Source organism: Ictidomys tridecemlineatus, chromosome 7 (assembly GCF_052094955.1).
Source record: "Ictidomys tridecemlineatus isolate mIctTri1 chromosome 7, mIctTri1.hap1, whole genome shotgun sequence".
Lineage (NCBI taxonomy): Eukaryota > Metazoa > Chordata > Mammalia > Rodentia > Sciuridae > Ictidomys > Ictidomys tridecemlineatus.
Window position 1 is genome coordinate 11,052,267 of NC_135483.1, and position 20,869 is coordinate 11,073,135.

General features: G+C 45.7%; 1 protein-coding gene across 7 annotated transcripts in view; it reads left to right on the plus strand.

The window, feature by feature from the left end:
- The window catches only part of Asap1 (ArfGAP with SH3 domain, ankyrin repeat and PH domain 1), a 330,593-nt gene that overhangs the window by 124,336 nt on the left and 185,388 nt on the right, over positions 1 to 20,869 (plus strand). The window contains exon 4 of one of the 7 annotated variants that reach the window (XM_078016712.1): positions 5,556 to 8,042. The exons of the other annotated variants lie outside the window; for them this stretch is intronic. Within the exon in view, the coding sequence (XP_077872838.1) occupies positions 5,556 to 5,750 (195 nt within the window). The 3' untranslated portion in view covers positions 5,751 to 8,042. Of the gene's footprint in view, positions 1 to 5,555; positions 8,043 to 20,869 lie in introns of those variants that run through there. 7 annotated transcript variants of the gene reach the window in all.

A 20,869-nucleotide genomic window follows, 5' to 3' on the forward strand; every position in this document is an offset into this window, starting at 1 on the left:
GAGATAGAAGTGCTCAGCACTCCCTCCTACCTCATAAGGCTGTTAGAAGATGAGCTGAGAGGTAAAAGGGACACATTTAAATTGTAGGTGACTGTACACACACCTTGCAGTGCTCTATCAGAAGAGGAGGTTACCTATTGGGTGCTGGGGAGAAAAACTAGAGGCACGTGACAGTGAAGATGTTACCATATTGCTCGGGGCTTCTAGACCCTTTTGAGCTGTTGGAGATGGGAGCAGATATCTCTGGTTTCCTTGGAATGGCTTGCACTAAAATCCTGGAGCCTGTTGCTGATGCAGTAGCAATAGGTGTGCCCATAAGTCAGTGGCTTTTATTTTAGGACCCTCTTTAATAAGTGAGCCACAAGATCAGATTAAAATTTGATCTTTAATTAGTTAAATAATATTTCCTGAACATTTACTATATTCATTTTAGAAAGAGACAAAGCAAACAGATATCAAGGTAAGTTCCTGGAAGCATCACTGCTAGGAAGGAAACATGTAGGGCGACTTAAAAGAGTGGGTGGGGTAGGGAGGGCTTGGTGAGGACTGCCAAGAGATGCCCTGGGAAGAAACCACCCGAGAGCTGCATTCTGAGACGTGAGAAGAGCGGAGGCCAGGAGTGAGCCAGGCACACATGCTCCAGGCTGAGGAATCCCCAGTGCAGAGGTGCTGAGGGGTGCAGTGAGTTCTGCATTTCTAGTCCCACTTGGCTCCTTGATTTCAAGGAGAAAAATCCATACGGAAAAAATAGAGATGGTGAATACAACACGGTAACTTATAGGAGGGTGGGTGGAGTCCTAAGGGAGTGTGTGGTTCATTGGAATATACTTGACAGAAGTAGCTCCTTCCATTTAATCTTATGCAAAACCTGGGTTTATTCCTGAGGATATTGACTTCTCTCTCCTGGTCTCTGGAGCAATAAATTTAAGAAGGAATGAATGACCACCTCTGCTCAGACCTTTGACCATGTGGATCCTTTGGGGGCTTGGAGCTGACAACAATGGATGAGGTTTGGCTTTTGCTTTTGAATTTATTTTGTAGCTTTTAAAAAGAGCAAAACATTTATCAAAGTCTGAAGGGATTGACGGTGTGGGGAGAAGGGTATGAAAAACAGGAGTCCCTTATGATGTACGTTTATAATGACTTGCATAAATAGAAGTCAGCAAATCCTTGAAAGTGAGTGACTCACTAAGTAATAATACTTCACATGAAAGTTGACACCTAGGGAGTGCTTGCTCTTTGCCAAGGCCTTTCAATGCTTAATTCTCCCCAGAACTCTAGGAAGTTGGTGGTATTGTCTCTACTATTCAGGTGAGAAACTTAAGATTTAACTAGGTTAACTTTCTTGCTGAAGGTCTCACAGTCCTTTGGTGGCCACAGGAAATTCGGATTCAGATCTTTCTGATCCCAGAGTCGTAGTTGTGATGACAGCTCATGGCTTGCCCTAATTTTGGTAGGTGCTGTAAAGAACATGGAGTGAATGTCTGGGGAGGGATGAGGACTGTGGATAAGAAGCTTCAGCTAGGAGAGGAGGACCCAAATGTTCCAATCTGAACTTGAGGCCAGGGTGACTTAGTCTTTAGTTTCTTCATTTATAAAACAGAGATTTTTTTTTTTAAATGGAGTGATTGATTAAGTGATGGATTTATTCATTCATTCTTATCATCCATTGTTATTGAGTATCTACAATGTGCAGGGATTATTTGAATGCTGCGGATAGAGCAGTGCAAACAAGAGTAAAGGGTAAACCCATTGAACTTATTTTCTATTGGGAGTCGACAGTCAAGAAATAAACAAATATATGGCGTGTCCCAGATGCTATGAAAACAGGTGGAATAAGAATGATGGAGGTATGGGAGCTTGAGGATAGCCTCCATGAGCAAATATATTTGGAAGCTGAGACAGAGTTAGCTATGTAGATAAGGGGGCCAGCAGTGCAAAGGGACTGAGGTAGGAGCATGGCTGTCAGGTTCAGGAGACAACCAGGAGATCCTGTGGCTGAGGTAGCTGAGGCATGGAAGGAAGAAGAGTTTGGGAAGGTGGCCAGATCATACAGTCTAATGACCATTGTAAGGAGTCAGTAAATAAAATAGGGAGGTGGTTTTCTTTTTCTTTTTTTTTCCCCCCCGATAGTTTTAAGTAAGACAGATGAACTGAATGGGCTCACATTTAACAAGAATTCTTCTGGCTGTGCTCTGAAAATAGACTTTGGGGTATCAGGTAGAAGACAGGAGCCTAATTAGGCAGTAGCTGGTGTAGTTCAGGTGAGATTATCATCCAGCTAATACACTTCTTGCATCAAATTGAAAACAAACATATGAACAAAGTGGAGATGGAAAGTGAGATTGTCATGTATGGACACCCTGTGGACAGGGGGTTTGGTGCTTGGAGATCACGGGTTGTATAAATACAAGTTGGGGAGGGCCGACTGACAGAAGTCACTTTGGCCCAGACCTGTCATTATGTGAGACTGTACCAGAACTTGATCAGATTTATGGGCTAAATCATTTTTACTGTATTCTTCCAGTATGTTAGTGTTACAGTAGCAGGCTTAGAGAAGAAGCAAGGGAGGAGGGAAATGATGTTCCACTTTTGGGGTGATAGGTAGTATTTTCAGATGATTCTCAGGAAACTGATTAGTTATTCCTACTTTAAAATGTATCAGAGAAATAAGAAATGTATTCAGAAAATAAGAGATGGTCTTTTCTGAATACCGTAAAAGATTAATATATGTTTAGTTCTGTAAAGCCTAGCAGACTTTTTTTTCCTAACGAAATGAAGTAAGAAGCTATATCCTTAATAAGTTTCTTAATGGGGTTGGGGTGATTTTTGCCCTCCCTCTCTGGGGGCCATTAGGCAATTTCTACAAATAGTTTTTCATTTGCTCAGAAACGTTTTTCAATACATTCTTTTGAAGAGCAGTTTTAAATTTACACAAAAGTTGAGCTACAATTATTCATGTGTTCTCATAAGCCCCTAACTCCCCCTCCACATACACTGCCACCGTGATTTCCCATTATTGACATTCTACAATTGTCAATTAATAAGCCAATAGCAATACATTATTATTAACTGAAACCCATAGTATGCATTAGAGTGCACCCTTTTTCGTACAGTCTATGGAGTTTAATGTATAATGACATGTATCCTCTTTTACTGTATTAATTTTTACTGCCCTAAAAAAATCTGCCCTCCCTGTCCCAATCCCAGGAAACTACTGATCTTTTTACTGTCTCCATAGTTTGCCCTCTTCAAAATATCATAGTTGGAGCTGTAAAATATGGTAGTTGTATTGCTTTTATTCCTCTGTGTTTTCCTGGTTTGATAGCTCATTTCTTTTGATTGCTGGATAAATTCCATGGTCAGGGTGCACCACAGTTTCTTTATTCATTCACCTAATGAAGGACATCTTGATTTTTGTCTCTGGAGATATTTTTGATTGTCACCACATAAGCAGGGAAGGATGATACTGTCAGCTGCCCAGAAATACTGCTAAACATCCAACAACACACAGGAGATCCCCACAACAAAGAATCCCACTCAAAATGTTACTAGAGCTGAGATTGATAAGCTCTGTTCCAAATATATCCGAAGTAGTATAGAGAAAATATTTTAAGCACACACTTTAGTTTTATTTTGCTAGCACACAGCTTGAGAAAATTAGCCCCACAGCAATCCCAGGAGCAAGCTACGGTAGAAATTCCATTTAGTAGATGAAGAAACAATGTAGAGATGTTAGTAACACTCCTGATGGTTTTGCTCACAAATAGCTAAAGGCAGGATTCAAATCTGGAGTTTCTGTCTCTAAGTTCAGTAGACCTACGAACCTCCTTATCATGTATGGTCTTCCCTTCTGCATTGTGTGTGGAGTCTTTATGTTTAACCAAAACGCTATTATGCTTTTTTCCATAGTGACTTAAATTTTTTGCACTTTAGGACTAGAGGTACAGTCGGTGGTAGAGTGTTTGCCTAGCATGCACAAAACCTGGCATTCAGTTTCCCAGCACCATAGAACAAAACATTTTCTTGGACTCTTTTCCACTTAATTCAGGAAAAGCTCTTTGAGTACATATAGGTCTCACAGTGTTGTGGGGACCACAGAGATGAAGAAGCAGGCCAAGGTGCCTGTCCTCCGGGAGCCTTGCGTTCCTGGTGTCCTCGTTATTTTCTCCCCTTCGATGCCTCAGAAGGTGAAGGTGTCGTGATGCACTCCTCTGGTGAGTCAGCTCTTCTAGCCCAAAGCCTGTTCTCTCCAGAGAACCATTGGCTTAATGAAGCCGATGAAGCTTTAGATATCCCTGCCCGCCCCTCGCCTCCCCTCCGGTGGGCGCCTGTCCTGGTGTGGCTGACATCTTGGGTCTTCTTCCTGTGGCCATCAAGTCCTCCTGCAGATGGCAGCTGATCTGGATACACAAGTTGGTTGTTCTTTTCAGGGCCCATTAGCAGCCTGCCCTCTCGATCTGTTCTTCCTGTTTGCCATGAAGAACAGCTGGCTGCGTTGCTTTAAAAGCCAGCATTTTTATTTGTTTGGGTTTGTAGCCTCTTCATATTTAGCATTTCTCATCTCTCTCAGCTTTATAGTGACACATAGTCTGTGTCTGTGAAAATGAACCCTTTGATTCCCAACACATACCACACACACACCCCCTCCCTCCAAAATATTCTTTTAGCTGCCCTGTTTAGTTTCCATTATGTTTACTTAATCTTTAGAGTTTTATTTTATATGGTTGGTGTAGTGCCTTTTTATTGGTTAAAATGAAAAGATGCACACGGTATTTCATGTATTAGTGCAAATGAGCGAGTGTATCTATCTGTGTGTGTGTGCACATTAGACCATACCGATGGGCAGATTATAAGCATGTCTTTTTCTCCTTTGGAATGTCAACTCCTGGAGCACACAGATGACTAACCTGTGTCCTAGGTTTTTGGGTCTCATTACAACTCTGACCCAGTCATTCTGTTTCTATGAAGTTTCTTCTATCTGCATGTTTTGTTTAGAACTGCAGAAACCGGGCTGAGGATGTGGCTCAAGCGGTAGCGTGCTCACCTGGCATGCATGTAGCCCGAGTTCAATCCTCAGCACCACATACAAAGATGTTGTATCTGCCGAAAACTAAAAAATAAATATTAAAATTCTCTCTCTCCCTCTCTCTCTCTTTAAAAAAAAAAAAAAAATGCAGAAACCCTGGCACGCCCTTACTGGGCAACACTGGTGAAATCTATGAATGGAACACTCTAACCAGCAGTGCATGTGTATGTATTGACCTGGAAACAGTCATGTTTTATTATAAGCAGAAAAACAACACATAAAAGAAGTATCATGCCGTTGTATGAACATATAAAGAAAACTTTGAAGCCATGTTTCTGGTTGTATTAGTTATTTCTGGTTGCTGGAGTTTAATGATTTTTTTTGGTAATGAATGTATAATGTGTATTTAATATGTAAAGAAGTAAATAGCAAGATAAATACTGTGTAGATGCTTTTGCCCTAGAGGGACTCATGGAAATAGCAGTGACCATTCAACTTAGCAAATGTTTTCTTGTCTATTCAACAGCTACATGTGGAGTGCTGGCTAGATGCATGGGCACACAGCAGTGAACACAGTGTGCCCAAATCCTTGCTTCCACAGCACCATTCCAGAGCCAGCTCTTCAGGAATGGGCATGTGTAGGAAGTGCTGCTGGAGAGCAGGGAAGGAGCAGCGACTCTTGCAGACTAGAGCCACCCCAGAGTTTCCATCGTTTCCCTGAAGACACGTGTGTGTGTGGACTGAGGGGAACCGCCACGTTGGGGATGCTCCATTGAAAGGATGAGATTTTCTCCAAGCGCAGGCATTGATTCATGTCTCTCAGAGGCAGTTGGGGAGAGTAGCCTAATTAGTTATGCAAGCCACGTACCTTTAGAATAGTCTGGATAAATGGAAGGCCCTGTTTCCTGTCACGTCCTGTGTATACTCTGGTTGCCCGCGCGCTCATCTGAAATAATGGGCTTTTTGGCATCATCTCCCTAAGTGCCTCATAGGGAATGAATTTCTCTACTAGTTATGGCTTTGTCAAGCTGGGTCGTGATTTAGCGATAGCACTACTTGCCTTCCAGACACAGGATGGCAAGGAATGGGGGGCCCTGCTGGTGCTTAAGTGCAGGCAGCCCCTGTCTGAGATTAATCATCACGTGGCAGGTGGTCTTGTGCTGAAACCTGGACCAGACAGGAGGCACACGAGTGGATGGTTCTCTCTCCAGCCATCCCAGGGCTGAGCTTCCATTTTTAGAATCCAGTTGTTAGAGCTGGGCCTGGGGCTCATTGGTAGAGCGCTTGCCTAGCATATATAAGGCACTGAGTTTGAGCCTCAGCACCACATAAAAATAAATAAATAAAATAAAGGTATCGTGTCCATCTATAACTAAAAGAATATTTTTTAAAAAAAGAATCCAGTTGTTTAAAAAAGGGATACCAGTTGATTAAAAAGGAGATAAATGAAGCAGGCAGAGATGATTTAGTTTTTGAAATTAGGATAGTGCTTTCCGACCTAACGATTGAATTTTAAGTTTCTTCGATCTCATTATCTGTCATGACACACGACTAAACCAGTTAGGGTCACTCCAGGTGAACTGGGCTGGCATGAAATAATCACCAAAGAGAAATACCTTTTTGGGGGGGTTCTGAGACGGCTCCCCTGACCCAGCTCCCACAAAGGAGGCAAGGCAGGTAAGAAAGAGAAAGAGCACACCTCAAACCTGGTTTTACTGGGGAGAAGCCATTCAAATGAGGCAAGGGGTAGGATTACAAAGGAACAGGTGATCAGTTCTCTCCCTTGTCCCCCCCCTCCTTCCCCTCACAACCTCTTATATGTAATTTTGTGTAACACTGAGGGTCTCCTACCATTTCCATATGATTTCCCTTCTTTCTCCCTTTCTCTCCCCCCACTCGTCTCTGTTTAATGTTAATCTTTTCCTCATGCTCTTCCTCCCTGTTCTGTTCTTAGTTGCTCTCTTTATATCAAGGAAGGATAGGAAAGGTAGCAGAATACAACAGTCACTAATATGCCATTGTGGAAAAATGTGAATGTGTAACCGATGTGATTCTGCAATTTGTATTTGGGGTAAAAATGGGAGTTCATAACCCACTTGAGTCAAATGTATGAAAGATGATATGTCATGAGCTTTGTAATGTTTTGAACAACCAATAAAAAAAATTTAAAAAATTAAAAAAAAAAAAAAAGGAAGAGGTGAGTGTAACTCCACCCCACTGGGTAATGCCTACTCCTGGAGCCACACCTGTCTCATTATCCAAGCGGAGGTAAAGCCCAAGTTATTCGGGTGCAAAAATTGTTCAGTATCTCTTGCTCGGGACTTAAGGGCGTGTATTTCTAGAGCGGCTCCTGACATTTATCTGTTCCAGAAATTGAGAGCTTGCGGATTAGTCTCAGAAATGATACAGCCATGGTTCTCTCTCTTGGCTGTGTTTTAGAATCATGCTGAGAACTATTAAAAATTCCAGCCTCAGCCCAGAACAATTAAATCAGAAGGGGTGGGAGCCTGGGTAGCAGCGTCTCAGAGCTCCTAAGTGAGTCCAGTGTGCAACCCACACTGAGAATGTGGGTGATGTGGCTGCCCCCCTACACAGGGCAAAGAGTTTTACCTTCTAAAACAGATAACAGCAAAAATATAACAATTTTGTTTGTTCGTTCTCTCTCTCTCTCTCTCTCTCTCTCTCTCTCTCTCGACATATTTCTATTTATTTATGTATTTGTATGTGGTGCTGAGGAATGAACCCAGGGACTCACATGTGCTAGGTGAGAGTGCTCTACCGCTGAGCCACAACCCCAGCCCCAGTTTTGTCCTTTCGTTGGAAGGAGAGGCATGACAGCTCATTGGGATGTCCTGATGTGGTTTGATTTTAAGCCACATCTCTGGTTCAGCCATTTCCAAGGCTTGATCACTGTGAAATCCTGAGAACTTGTAACCCTTTGTATGGCTGTGTGATGTGTATATACAAGTTTGAGAGATTTTTCTTGTTTGGCCAATAAACGGTGTGTCTTCCAGCTTGGTTTTGTCCTTTCTTTGGCTAAGGTGTTTTTCAGGGGCCGCCTGGGTCCTTGGCTCGTTAATCTCCTTCCTGTCTGTGTGGCTCCTTCACACCTGCCTCTCCTCCAGTGGCTTTCTGGTCCACTATTCTCATGGTGTATCTTAGTGTTTTTCATGGTTTCTGGGAAGTGTGTTGTTTCTCATCTTGAAATGCAAGATGCAGCCTTTTAAAATAGGCATTAATTTTCCTCTGGACTGCCTTTGTTGTTGCTTCTTTGGATTTTAAACCTTAGGTTTTGAACTCTGTCCAGGAAAAAGTTCTTGCAAATCTGTCTTGCTGATGTGTCTCTCTTGAAAGCCAAAGCATTTTTCATTTTTCCCAGTGTTCAAGTGCAGCCCTTGGTCAGTCTCTTTCCTGTCACATTGACAGGGAGTGACAGTGATGCCTATAATAACAGCATAGCAACTAAATCCACATATCATTGTTTTCTAGCCAACAGCCTCCTGGATGTTTGGCCGTTAGGGATGGAGAGTGCCATGCCAGGCCATGCCAGATCTCACTGGGCACCCAACCAAGACGGAGCAGAGACATTTGTTAGTGATGACCAGGTACTGGCATTGCTGAGTTCATTGCCCACTTTTAAGTCAATGCACTGTGCTTCTGTGCAGTGCTAAAGCCATTCCTCCAGGCATTGGGAAGATAACTAGCTAGTTTTTCAGTGTAGAGTGAGCACATCGCACGTGGCACAGGGGATGGTCTGCCCTCGGCTGCTCACAGCCTCCCATTGCATTATGTCCGTTAGCATTCTCACTCCCAATCTGCGCAGACCTGCAGAGGCACAGACACACCCTGTTGGGCATCCAGCCCACACCTCCCCATTTTTTGGCCTTTCTAGGTGAGTTTGCCTTCTTCTCGTCCTCTACAGTCTTCTCATTAAGATACCATTTATTTTGCAGAAAAGTGTTAGTATTTCTGAAGGATGTACTGTTGCCAGGTGCTCTGCTGGGTGCTGGGGCGCTGCTGAGTGTAGGACAGCTGTGATTCCAGCCTCCTTAATACCTGTCATCTAAAGGGGCAGACAGTGGCCAGAAGAAATTGTTCTGTGGCTCAGAGCTGGAATTCTTCTTGAATGTAGGATCTGAGATTGCAGGAGGATAAACGGTTGAGGTCCAAAAGGAACTGTCTTGAAACGAGTGATAAACTTGCAGCTGCTTCTCAGCAGGGTGACAACATGGGCTTGTAAAAGCAAAAAGAGTGTCTTGGTGAGTTAACAGTTAAGGGCAGGCATGCCCACCTACCGTCCCTCCACAGAAATTTGCTCTAGAGTGAAATGACACTGGGTTGTAGTGGCCTTGTGTGTCCTCCCATGGTCTGTGCTCAGTGTGACCAATGAGGAAGGTTTTCAAAGAGCTCAGGGTGACAGTCACGAACAAAGGATACCTGTTCTTCACACAGAGGCACCCAGATGCACACATCAACTTATCTGGTGTTCAGCCAGGTAAAACTCTGCTTAGTAAGAAGCCTTGTGCTCATTGTGGGGAGTGCTTCCTCCCTAGAGAAGCTAGTACCCTGAGGGCATGGTATGAGGAAGGTAGGCCTTGACCGAGTGCTTCTGCTGAGCAGGGCTGAGCTGGAGGGATTAAAGAGCCTGGTCCAGTGAACTCCGCTGGACTGCGGTTTCAGAGGTGAGCGCTATCCTCTCTTTCCCCATTACACATAAGAATCTGTAATAGTTCCTTTAATTGGATGGTATTTTGGGAACTAAAAGGAAAGGCCTTGGGAGATAAAGATGGGACAATTAAAAAGAGATTCTATTGAATGTAGCCCAGCTCCTAACTAAATATATTTAACTCTGAAATGTAGCGTGGCTAGGACCTGGTCCAAAAATGTTCCCGTATCTCCATGAAACGTAGTTAAGCACTGGTTGGGGGTGGTGGGGGGAGACCTGTGCCACAGTTTCATGATATTTATAGGAACCTTTCTTAAACCAGTGGCAGCACAAATTAGAGCCCATCATACAGTCCACCTCGTGCACATAAGCCATTTGCCACTTATTTGGAAAGCCTTTCTGCTCCCCCTTGAGGGCCTTCCAGGGGCCAGTCATAGGTAATCAGCACTCTGTAAACATTGTCTCACTTGACATCACAGTAACTATTATTATTATCCTCTCTCAGAGCTGTGGAAAGTTAGACAAGGATTTTTGTGCAGGGTTGTATAGCTAATAAATGCCGGAACTGACTGGAACCTCTTTCTGTCTGATTCAGGCACCTCTGCTCTTTCTTCTCCTGGTTCTAGGTAATCCGTGTGACTCCGTCTTTGCAAAACAATGAGTTAATAGCTTTAGAGACTTAAACCTCTCTGGAAGAAAATGTGGGGTGTATTTATTATTTATTTCCCTGTTGCATGCTAGGTCCTGTCTACCTGCTGCAAATTGGCCTTGTTCATCTTTTTGATTTCCACAGGTATTAATTTTAAAAAGAAGGCAGGCATCTCATCATCTTTCTTCCCTCCCACCCACCCCAGTACTGGGGATGCTTTACCCACGACTGCTTTGTCCCTGAACTGTCTCTCCAGTCCTGTGTTTTTATTTTGAGACAGGGTTCCAGTAAGTTGCTGAGGTGGCTCTTGAACTTGTGATCCTCCTACCTCAGCCTTTCGAGTTAACAGGAATTTACAGATGTGCACCATGGTGCCTGGCCCATGTTCCACGAAGGAGTCACTGGTGATTTGCCTCCATAGTTGGACTGTGACTGTAAATGACTGCTAGAGTTGGCTTTTATCTGACTGTACTCTGTTGTCAGATAGTTTTCCTGTTCTCATCAACCAAATGTGGACTTGTGGACCCTCATGCTCTTCCTACTGCGGAAGTAAAGCAGTAGCACTAATAAGGGAAACAGAACTTGGATCCGTGAGAAGGGTACTCAGCCCTTGAATGCACTTTAAATATATTATGTCATGTCATTGTCCCCTCCCTCTGCATGAAGGTCTGCTACTGTCCTCTAGGTAGGTGAAGAAAGAGTTAAGGGTCACCAGAGAGCCAACAGTGTTGGACTCAAGCCCAAATCTGTCCAGCTTATGCTACCTGTACAGGGTCACACTGATACACTGTGAGAAATCACACTGTGTGTTATGAGTGGCCAGGGTGGTGGTTTAACAAAGCTGGCTTTATGGCACACAGAGTAGGTGACTGTCTTGTAAGGTGACTAGTTCACAAAATAATCTAAGGAAACCGATGTAGTGGTGAGCATTGGTGGCCACCCTTGAGGCTGTAGTGGGTAGAGCTGATTTTGAGTGCCTCCCCAGCTCTGAGGTTGGTGGTGAGGTCGGGACAGTCAGACTTAGTGTGCATTGCTGTCATTTCATGCTGCATCAAACCTGAACATGTCTTATCACCCCTCTGTGACTGAAGGATAATTTAATATGTCACAAGGCAATTTGGTTTGAGGAAATGGTCTGCTAAGGCACAGAGGATAGATGTTAGAAGGTAGGGAAGAGCCAGAATTCAAGTGCTGCCTCAGTTGTGCGGCTGAATCCACTCTTACCCTGTGTGGCACCCACTTGCTGGCTTGAAAACTTGGTGGGTCTCCAGTTTCTTTTCACATTGGTGTGTGCAGATAGCAGCCTCAGTATCAGCTGGGTTCTTTGAAATGCTGAATTTGAGCATCTATTCTGGATCTACCGAACCAGAACCTGGATTTTTATGATTTCCCTGGTAGCTGGGCACAGTGGCGCATGCCTGTAATCCCAGCAGCTCAGTAGGGTGAGGTAGGAGGATTGTAAGTTCAAAGCCAGCCTCAGCATTTAGCAAGGCCCTAAACAACTTAGCAAGATCCTGTCTCAAGAAATAAAAAAGGGCTGAGGATGTGGCTAAGTGGTTAGCACTCTGGGTTCAATCCCTGGCATCAAAAAAAAAAAAAAAAAAAAAAAGATTCCCAGTGTTTGTGTGCAGTGTGAAAAGTGAACTTCAGAACAGGAAGGGCAGTTCTGGAGACTTTGAGCCAAGGAAGTTGTTTATCAGGTAAGCCAATTAGGACTAATTTTTCTTACTTTTTAACACTTGCCAAGTATTTTGTACAGTAGTATCCCAGACAGAGCTGCTAACTACACAAACATGGCATGATTAGTGATGATCGTGATTATAGAGTTAGGAAACATTTTTATGTGTGTCCTGTACTCTGCACCCACCACAATCTTGTAAAATAATCTCATCCTGCTACAGATAATAAAACTGAAGCATAGAGATTCCATGACATGCCCAGAGTTGTACAGTGAAATCAGTAGCATATTTGAACTTTGGTCTTAAAACCTCAAGTTCAAGTTCAGAGATTGCTTTTCTTTTCATCATCTAGAGTTTTCATATTGAGATATTAGAAATCCTCATTGGCACCACTACACCTGTGTACACTGTGTACACTGGTACATACAGGGAATATGTTGTAGATGAAGAAAAGTCTGGACCAGGAATGGAATTCTGTAGTGATTCCATCCTTGAGTTATAATCTTTGGAAAGTTTCCTGGGTGCTCTGGATTTAGATCCTGGACAGCAAACCACTTTCCCTCCCCTTGCTCCCTGGCCTGCCATTTCTTCACCCCCCTTTCTCCAAAGCCCACAGCTCAAACGACTGCTGCTTTAGAAAGCTTCCCCTCTGGAGTGGATTGGGGGCAGGAGACAGGCAGGCAGGTGGCTGCTTCTGTCACAAAGCTGACCACTCCGTCTTCACAGCCTGCCTGTAAGCTCCCCGAGGAGCCAGAGAGCCCTGTTCATCGCGGCCTGCAGCCTGGCATTTGGGCCCTTCGTGTGTGCCAAGTGAGGGAAGGCGAACACGGTCCTGACCCAGACTGTTTTCTCCCCCATTTCTTCTCCCCTGCTCTCTGCTTTCCATGGACTTTATTAGTAGCATCTGAAAGGGGCAAGAGGGAGAGAAAGAGTGCCCAGTAAGACTCAAGTTCTTCGGCTTTGGGGAAGCATTTTATGAATGGGAGTCTGGCTTGGGGCTCGAGGATGGTCTAGTCGCGGCAGTGAGTAGACGGGCGTTGGCTGTGATTGACAGGGAGTGCTTGCACGTTCTTTCCTCAGTGCCCCCTCCTAAGTAGTGGAATCTGACAAGTGACCTTCTGGGGACATCAGAATTTCCAGAGTCATCAGAATTCCCCACAGTTTGGCAGATTTTAACATATGGCAGATTGAGATCTGAGACGGTCTCCCATACAGGGAAACATAAGCCAGTGAATGAGTCTCCCCTCCTGCAGTGTAAGTGGGGGCTTTGACTACTTTTTCACAGGGTGAGTGGAATGTTTTCAATATCCACTCCACTCATTCACGCTATTTATTACCTTCCCTAACTCTCCTTTGTCTAACTTACCTACTACTTCTTCCCCTCTTCTGTTCCTTCCCGCATCTCTGTTCTCGCTGGTCCCTTGGGAGACGGGAAGTGAAGTGTTATTGCATGTAGGAGGCCCCATCTCGTTCCTTCTTCCTTTCTCCTGAGGACACGAGGGGAAAGTGGCAGGAGAGGACTTTCTGCGGACCTTTTCCTTGATGAGGACAGCAGGTCCTGGAGTGGGGCGGTGTGGAGGCAGAGGTGAGGGGGATGAACAAGAAACCGACCTCGGTCCTAAGTAATTATTTTCCCTGGAATTAACTTATTTTAAAATATAAACTTTATCAACTGTCCATTTCTGGCCCTCGCATTTTCCTTGGGTGTCAGTTCTGGTTTCTTCTGAGTTTTTCCGTCGTGAAGAGAATTTGACGTTGGCATTCTCAGAGTGTTCTGTAATGTTCCATTTATATACCAGCTTTCCTCATTTCTAGCCCGAGGGGTATGTGAATATGTACAAGAATCCGAGGTTCGCTTTTAGCTGCAGCAGAGGCAGGCCTCAGGGGAAAAGTCAAGATAACTGGATTCCTGAAATGGTAACTTGGCAACTCCTCTTTTCTGTTCCTCAGCCTGCAAAATATGCTTTGGTTTTAGAAGATGAGCAGCTCGTTCTTGGGAAGGTCTCCATTAGTTTGATGCAGCGAATACATCAAGAACCCTTACAGTTCTACTGCCTGTGAGGCAAGCCACAGCTCCTTGGCTTGAAAGTCTGTCATAGCAAGTGGGAAGGTACATATGAGAGGATACCAAAATTGGTCCCGCAGGACTTGACACAAAGAAAGGGAGGAAAACTCTTGTCCTATGGATTCAATGCAGGGTGTAAGGATTTGTGCTGGTTCAGAGCATCTGCAGGGAAATAGTCCACAGGTAAAGATGATCCGGCAGTTTGGAATTGGTGGAAGTGGTTTGACGTTTTGAAAGGTTTCATAACGTGGTGCAGCTTGGGAGGAATGACTGCCTTGGAAAGAGGGGTAGATGGAAGGACTGTCTTTACTCAGGAAGTCAGCCACACATCCTCCGGTGGACTAGACTAGCTATAATAGCCCCAATTCGGGTGTGCTCCCTCTTTGCAAGAAGGCTTTCCTGGCTGGGTATGAGACCCTCCTGGGGAGGAGCAACAGTCCTGGACCTCCACGTAGGGCTGGTGCAGTACGCTCTGGGCATCCCGGGTGATGATGTAGTGGTGCTCAGCAGATTGAGAACATGGCCCGTGGAGGGCTGTGGAGTGCTGGGGGACTTGCTTTTTACCTGCATAGTGCCTTTCCTCCAAGGACATATGTTGTTGGAGGTAATGTGAGGAAGAGGAGTAATGCAGCTATACAACAACTCACCCATAGTTTGTGAGCCATAGAGATGTGCACGGGGCCATGAGGAATGTTGGGTAAGTGGCAAATAGATTCAGTATCCCTTTGCATTCATTCACGTGGTCTCACGATATGTGTGGAGTGTCCTTCACATCATCATCACTGTTCAGGCTCAGAGGCGTGAAGATGCATATGGCATTACTTTGGCCTTCAGTGACTGACTGTCTAGTGCCAGGGCACTTTATAAGTGATACCAGGGCAGCGAAGCAGGTGCAGCTGTAGCTTCATGGTTACCTTATTGCTATTCTAAGTCTGAATGTTAACCATTCTGACAACAGAACATTATGTCGGCACCGCACAGGTGCTGTCGCCTTCCCACCGTGCCTGTGTAGCTTGGCTAAGTGCGTTTAAGCTCTTTAAGGACAGCCTCCCTCCCACTGCCCTGCTGACTGTCTTGACGGGGATTAACACAACTTCTGAGTGTTCTTTCCCCCCCTTGATCTTAGAAGTAATGAGAGCGAGCTCCGTGAATGCCCAGCTGCAGGGGGACACACAGGAGGAAGCGTGTCCTCCTGCACATTTGCAGGGAGCTACGACCCGTCTGGAGCTCTGCATCCTCTTGGAATTACCCTCCCGTGAACAGTTCTTTCACCAAGGGCTGCTTTTCTCCAGCAGCTGTTTCAGAAGAATGGAGTTATTCTGAGGAGTGAGGTCAGGGCACCTAAATTGAGCGGTGGTACCCTTGAAGTTAAACACTAGGACCAGAAAGCTTAGAACTAGTTTAAAAGTCACTTTTATTTAAAAAAAAAAAAAAAGCCCCAGATGAAGTCTCAAGCCTCCTCCTCACACATTCGCATTTATCAACCGGAGTCCCTTTAGGGCTGATGGAGCCCTGGTGGGGGGGGGGCGCTGTGCCAGGGAGAGGCCCTGCATGGGCAGGGATGCAGCAGCCGGGCTGGGCAGAGCTGTGGGGCGGCTCAGTGTGAGGCGAGAGCCTGATAAGCTGCACGTGAAGCTGGCCGAAGGCATTGCAGGGGGAGAAACCCGAGCAGGAGGAAGGTCACCGCAGCAACCTGATGGGGCAGGGGAGTCTGCGTTTGAAATTTTAGGGAGAAGTCAGGTCAGTTACCTAACTGTCCCTGGTTTGCTGATGCTAGGCTGAGTGTGAAGGGCCGGGAGTACAAAGAGGGCTCCCAGACATGGCCGCGAGGCGTGCAGTCTGTTAGAGGACACTCACGGCTAATCGTGTTCTGTGAAATGTGACGTGATTGCGACTTTTGACATAACCTAGGTCTGGAGTTTGCACTCCAGCCTGGTGAAACAGGCTTTGGTTTTACAGAAGGAGGGCTTAGGGGATTTGCTTCAAGAACTGGGCTTCACTCTTTGGCCTTTGGAGTTTAGGTTCCCATCACAGCATCAGGCTGTTTCTCATTGGCTGGAAAAATTAGCCTAATTAACTCCACCATCAGTTTATCTCCCTTCTCAAAGATGGATGGGTGAACCAGGCATGGTGGTGCACGCCTGTAATCCCAGCAGCTCAGGAGGCTGAGGCAGGAGGATCGCAGGTTCAGAGCCAACCTCAATAACTTACTGAGGCCCTAAGCATCTAGCAAGACCCTCAAAATAAAAAAAAGATGGATGGGTGAATGGTAGGGGTGGGTGGATAGATAAATAAATCACTTAGCATTGTTCATAAAGTAGGGTGTGGCTTCATGAGTGCATACGTGCCACCACCTACTTGGTCTGAGTTCTTCCTAATCTGAAACAACCATACCTGCCTTTTCTTATTTGAGATTATCCCCCAACCTCACAAAATGTCCTCCACCCTGTCCTTTTACCCTCTGTCCATTATCCGTGTAACCAGTGTTTGCCTGTTCTAGGCTGTGCCGCAGGCAGGGAGCATACCAAGATGTGTGAAGTCCCCTCCCCGAGTCCTTGGTGTTTGTGTGGTCCTCCTTGATGAGAATCGCGTAATTCAGCTTGACACTCTCTCTTTCCTGTGTTCCTCCCGGCTCTGATATTAGGAGTACACTCCCTCTTTTTGAGCAGTACCCTTGAAGGTCCTCCTCAGGTTGGTCTGGGATATCTTCCACAAACAGTGCTTGCTTTCCTGTTTTGATCTCTACAGTCCTCCTCAATCTGCACCATTCTCTGTATTATGAGGGTCTGTTTTCTTAAATATTAATATATATCTTGTTAATAAACAGATGCCTAGACAAATGTCCCTTGCGGGTGTGAATTTATTTCTCCTTATCATTTCATAATGATGAGCACATAGACAGGGCTACGTTTTGAATGTTGAATGTCCCCCAAAGGCCCTTGGTCCCCAGGGCAGCGCTGCTGGGAAGTGGTGGACTTTAGGAAGAGGAAGGGGGTGGTGAAAGGTCCTTAAGTTGCTGAGGATGTGCCCTTGAAAGGGATTGCGAGATCTTGTTCCCTTTTTTTCTTTTGCTTTTTGGGCGTGAGGTGATTTTACTCTGCCACACATCCTACCATGATGTTCCACCTCACCACAGGCCCAGAGTCATGGAGGGCCAACTGATCATAGACTAGAATCTCTTAAACTGTGAGCTAAAATAACCCTTTTTCTCTTTTAAATTGATTATCTAAGGTATTTTGTTACAGCAGCAGAAAGCTGACCAATATAGATGTTAGGTTGTTTGCTCACTTGTGCATTGGTTTGGGCCCTTACATACCTTTTTAAGCTCGGTAAACATGTTGAATGTTGTGTATTTTGATTTCCTTCCTCAGTTCTGGTATAGATATGATGAATATAGAGCTGAGGTATGACTCAGTAGAGCACTTGCCTAGCATGTACAAGGTTCTGGAGCTCTGCAAACGAATGATGAAGAAGGATCTGAAGGTGATAACGGAGCCCCTATTGAACACTGTGTGCATCAGGCATTGTCCTGATGCTTACACGCTGTAACCATTGGTGCATACAGCTGCAGCAGCCCTCATTTGATGGGGGAGGAAACTGAAGCATAAAAGTAGTAAGTAACCTTCTTGAGCAGGACTAGAAGCTCATGAATTCTGGCTTCTCTCACCTGCAACATCAGCACCCTCAGTCCAGAAAAGGGATCCTCTAGCTGCTTGATTTTGTGAATCACATTTGTGTTTTATGTCACACCAAGTGTTGGGCTCAAGCCTAAGGTAAACCCCGAATCTCTTGTATGTGCTGGGGAAAACAGCTGCAGAGTGAGCGCTAGCTTTGCCGTTGGCGAATCCTGAACAACCCTGCGGATTCGTTTTGCAGCCGTTTTTACTTTGGTCCCGTTTTCCCCAAAGCTTGTTGCTGGTGTTTTATAAGAAGCCTGAGACACTGGCCTTTACAACGTGCTCTTCCCTCGGAGCCTCTTGAAACCTTGAGGAAACCCCAGCGCTTCTCCAGGCCTTGTTTTTCTCATCTGGTAAATAGAGGCGATGGTTAGGCCTGGCAGGTCCCTTGTGAGGACTGAGGGAGGAAGTGCCACCTCCCAGGTCCTGCCACCTCCCAGGTCCCGACACCTGGGGGCTCCCAGTAACTGGGAGCTAAAAGCAACAGTCACAGGAGAAACCTGTCCTTGCAAGCAGTGGGTTTGTTGGTTGGTTTGTTTTTTAATTTAGGGCAGGCACCAGATGATTATGTCTGTGCCAGCAGGGCCTTGGGATCATTATTTTGTATTTACTTTTTATCAATATTTGGGGCTTTGTTGATATTTATCAGCAGGAACAAACCATCCTCAAGTGACAGCAGGAACCAGAGGTGACAGAGCCTCCACTGTGATGGGCATAAACAAACCTTTCATGTTGTTAAGGAAAGCCTGGCCATCGCCTGCGGAAGAGGTGCGCTGGTGCAGCCTTATTCCAGCGAGATTCTGAATGCCAGATTGACACCGATCGTGGCTGCCTTCCCGGGGCTTTCAGGAAAACAAACCCAACCTGATGTGTTTGTTTAATTTCCCAAAGATGTCCGAGACAATTGGCTGGGTGTCTGAGCTGCTACATGCATCACGACGCTCTTCATTTCTGTAATTAGAACAGTTTCTTTTTTAAATGGCTGTTGAGTAGGTAAATATGATGATGATTATATTTTTCTTTGATTTTTATTTAGACCACCACAAATGTTCCTAATGATAAGATCATTGTGTTTTGGCCGACATGCAAAGGATTCTCTTCATTCATGAAATTCCATGTTCGCTTGTGCTCACAAGCTGGGACCATTTCAGTTTTTTCTTGATGGCTCAAAACTCCTGGAGTCTTCCACTTTTTCTTGGGTTTCTAGAAGGGCATCATGAAGGCTGACTACTCCAAGTCATCGCTGGGCTGTCCTGGGGTTTATTTTGCTAGGACTTTCCTTTGCGCTCGCTGGTTGGCAGCCCTTCCTCCTCTCTGGGGTCTGGTGGTTCACTGAAGTGGCTCACGTTTGGCCGGGAAGGAAGACTGCACCGTCAAGGAATCAGGAGGACCCCCGTTGCTGCGGAGGGTCTGTTTACTTTCTCAGGTCTGGAATAGGGCGTGGGGGGCAGAGTTTTCAGTTCCTCCCCCATGGGCTTTGGGACTAATCTTGGTGGGCAGCCGTCCTCTCTCTGCCAGTAGTTTGAAGAAAGGGGTGATCTGCTTTGTTACCCTCTAAGGAGAGCTCACATTCTCTGTGGCAGGAAGGAGACTCAGGAGGGCTGTTTTTCCGTCTCTGGGGACTGAAGCCCTCATGCTTGTTCAGTGGTTGCTGTGATACAAGTGACCCTCCCGCCACGGCTGTATCTTGCATCACTCTGTACGTGTGGTCACCAAGTTTCATTGTCACTGGTTCCCAAACATAGGCAAGGAAGCGGCTGCTTTTGTTGGTGGTGACATTTGACCTCCTAAATCCCCGCTGTACTGGGCTCGGATCTCGGGCCAGCTTCCCTCTCACTTGCTCTTCATAAAACTCAGCTCACCTGCCCTGCTTCAAGTCTGACTTGGGTTCCTGCTCCCCGTAGGAAAAAGTTGAGTTTCCACAATTGGGCTTTTGCCTTTGTGGCCTTCCGTTGCACCTGAATTCTGGGGGCTGAATCACACCGTCATTGCTTGACGTCAGCTTTGTATGTCATTTTCATTTGCCCAGATAGCATTTTCCTGCCGTTACTGCTCCGGTCATTGAGATCTTGGGCTTATGATTACTAACTTCCAGGTTTTATTATGCATATTTCTAAAGGCATCTTTAGGGCCTCCAAATTTAGGTGCCTGCACATTTAGTTGGTCATGTTCGTCCCTTTTTAGGGCTGGGTCTCATCCTGGAGCATGTCTGTCGTCGGTGCCTGTGAACTGGGAGTTTAGGGAGGATGTGGTGGTGATGAGTAACAGAGCTGTCCAGGTCACACATCGGCTCCCACCGGGTCATCCTGGGTGGGAACAGGGAAATGTCCACTCTGGGCTCTTTGGTTCCTCGTGGTTCCTGGCGTCTTCCTGCATCTGAGTCTCTGCGACTTGGGTTCTCCCAGGAGCTTTGCCTTCCATTCAGGCCTCAGCAGCACCACTGCGTGGCCCTTGGTCTTCGTGGGAGTGCATCGCGGCTTTTCTGTGTGGGCAGCTGCAGGCTGATTCTGCTCTGCCCATCAGCAAAATCGGAATTCCTGTGCCTGGTTTCAAGGCCTTCTGTTTTTGCCTCTGCCGCACACCCAGTCTCACTAATGACCAATGGCTCTGTGTCCTTACTGAGTTGGTGTCCTCTCTTCATTCCCAGGGCCTCCATCCTCCTCGCCTGCTTTGGCCCCTCCACCCTTCTCCAGCTCGATGTGTTGGCATCTTTTAAAGCCACCCCACCTGTTCCATGTTCTCTGCAGAGTGACCCCTACTTCTCCAGCCCACCTGGATGTGTTTCTCTCCTCTCCTGTGGTAGTTTCTGCATTGCTCACAAACCAGTGGTCCGCTTGCCTCGTCCAGCCAACAGAGGTTCCATATGCTGTGCCAAATTTGACCTAAATGCTCTTATTTAAATTTCAGGAAACGTAACATAAATATCAGATTCTAGGTTTATTTTGAAAAAATCTCTTTAAGACAATCTGATAACTCCGAATCCCTTTTCCCAAATGGCAAAAGGCAGCTAAAGCTAATTAATTAGTTTTCTTAAATGGCGAAGGCTGCTGTCACTTTGCTACAGTCACTCTCCCTATTATGATAACCCAAGTTTGCTGCTCTTA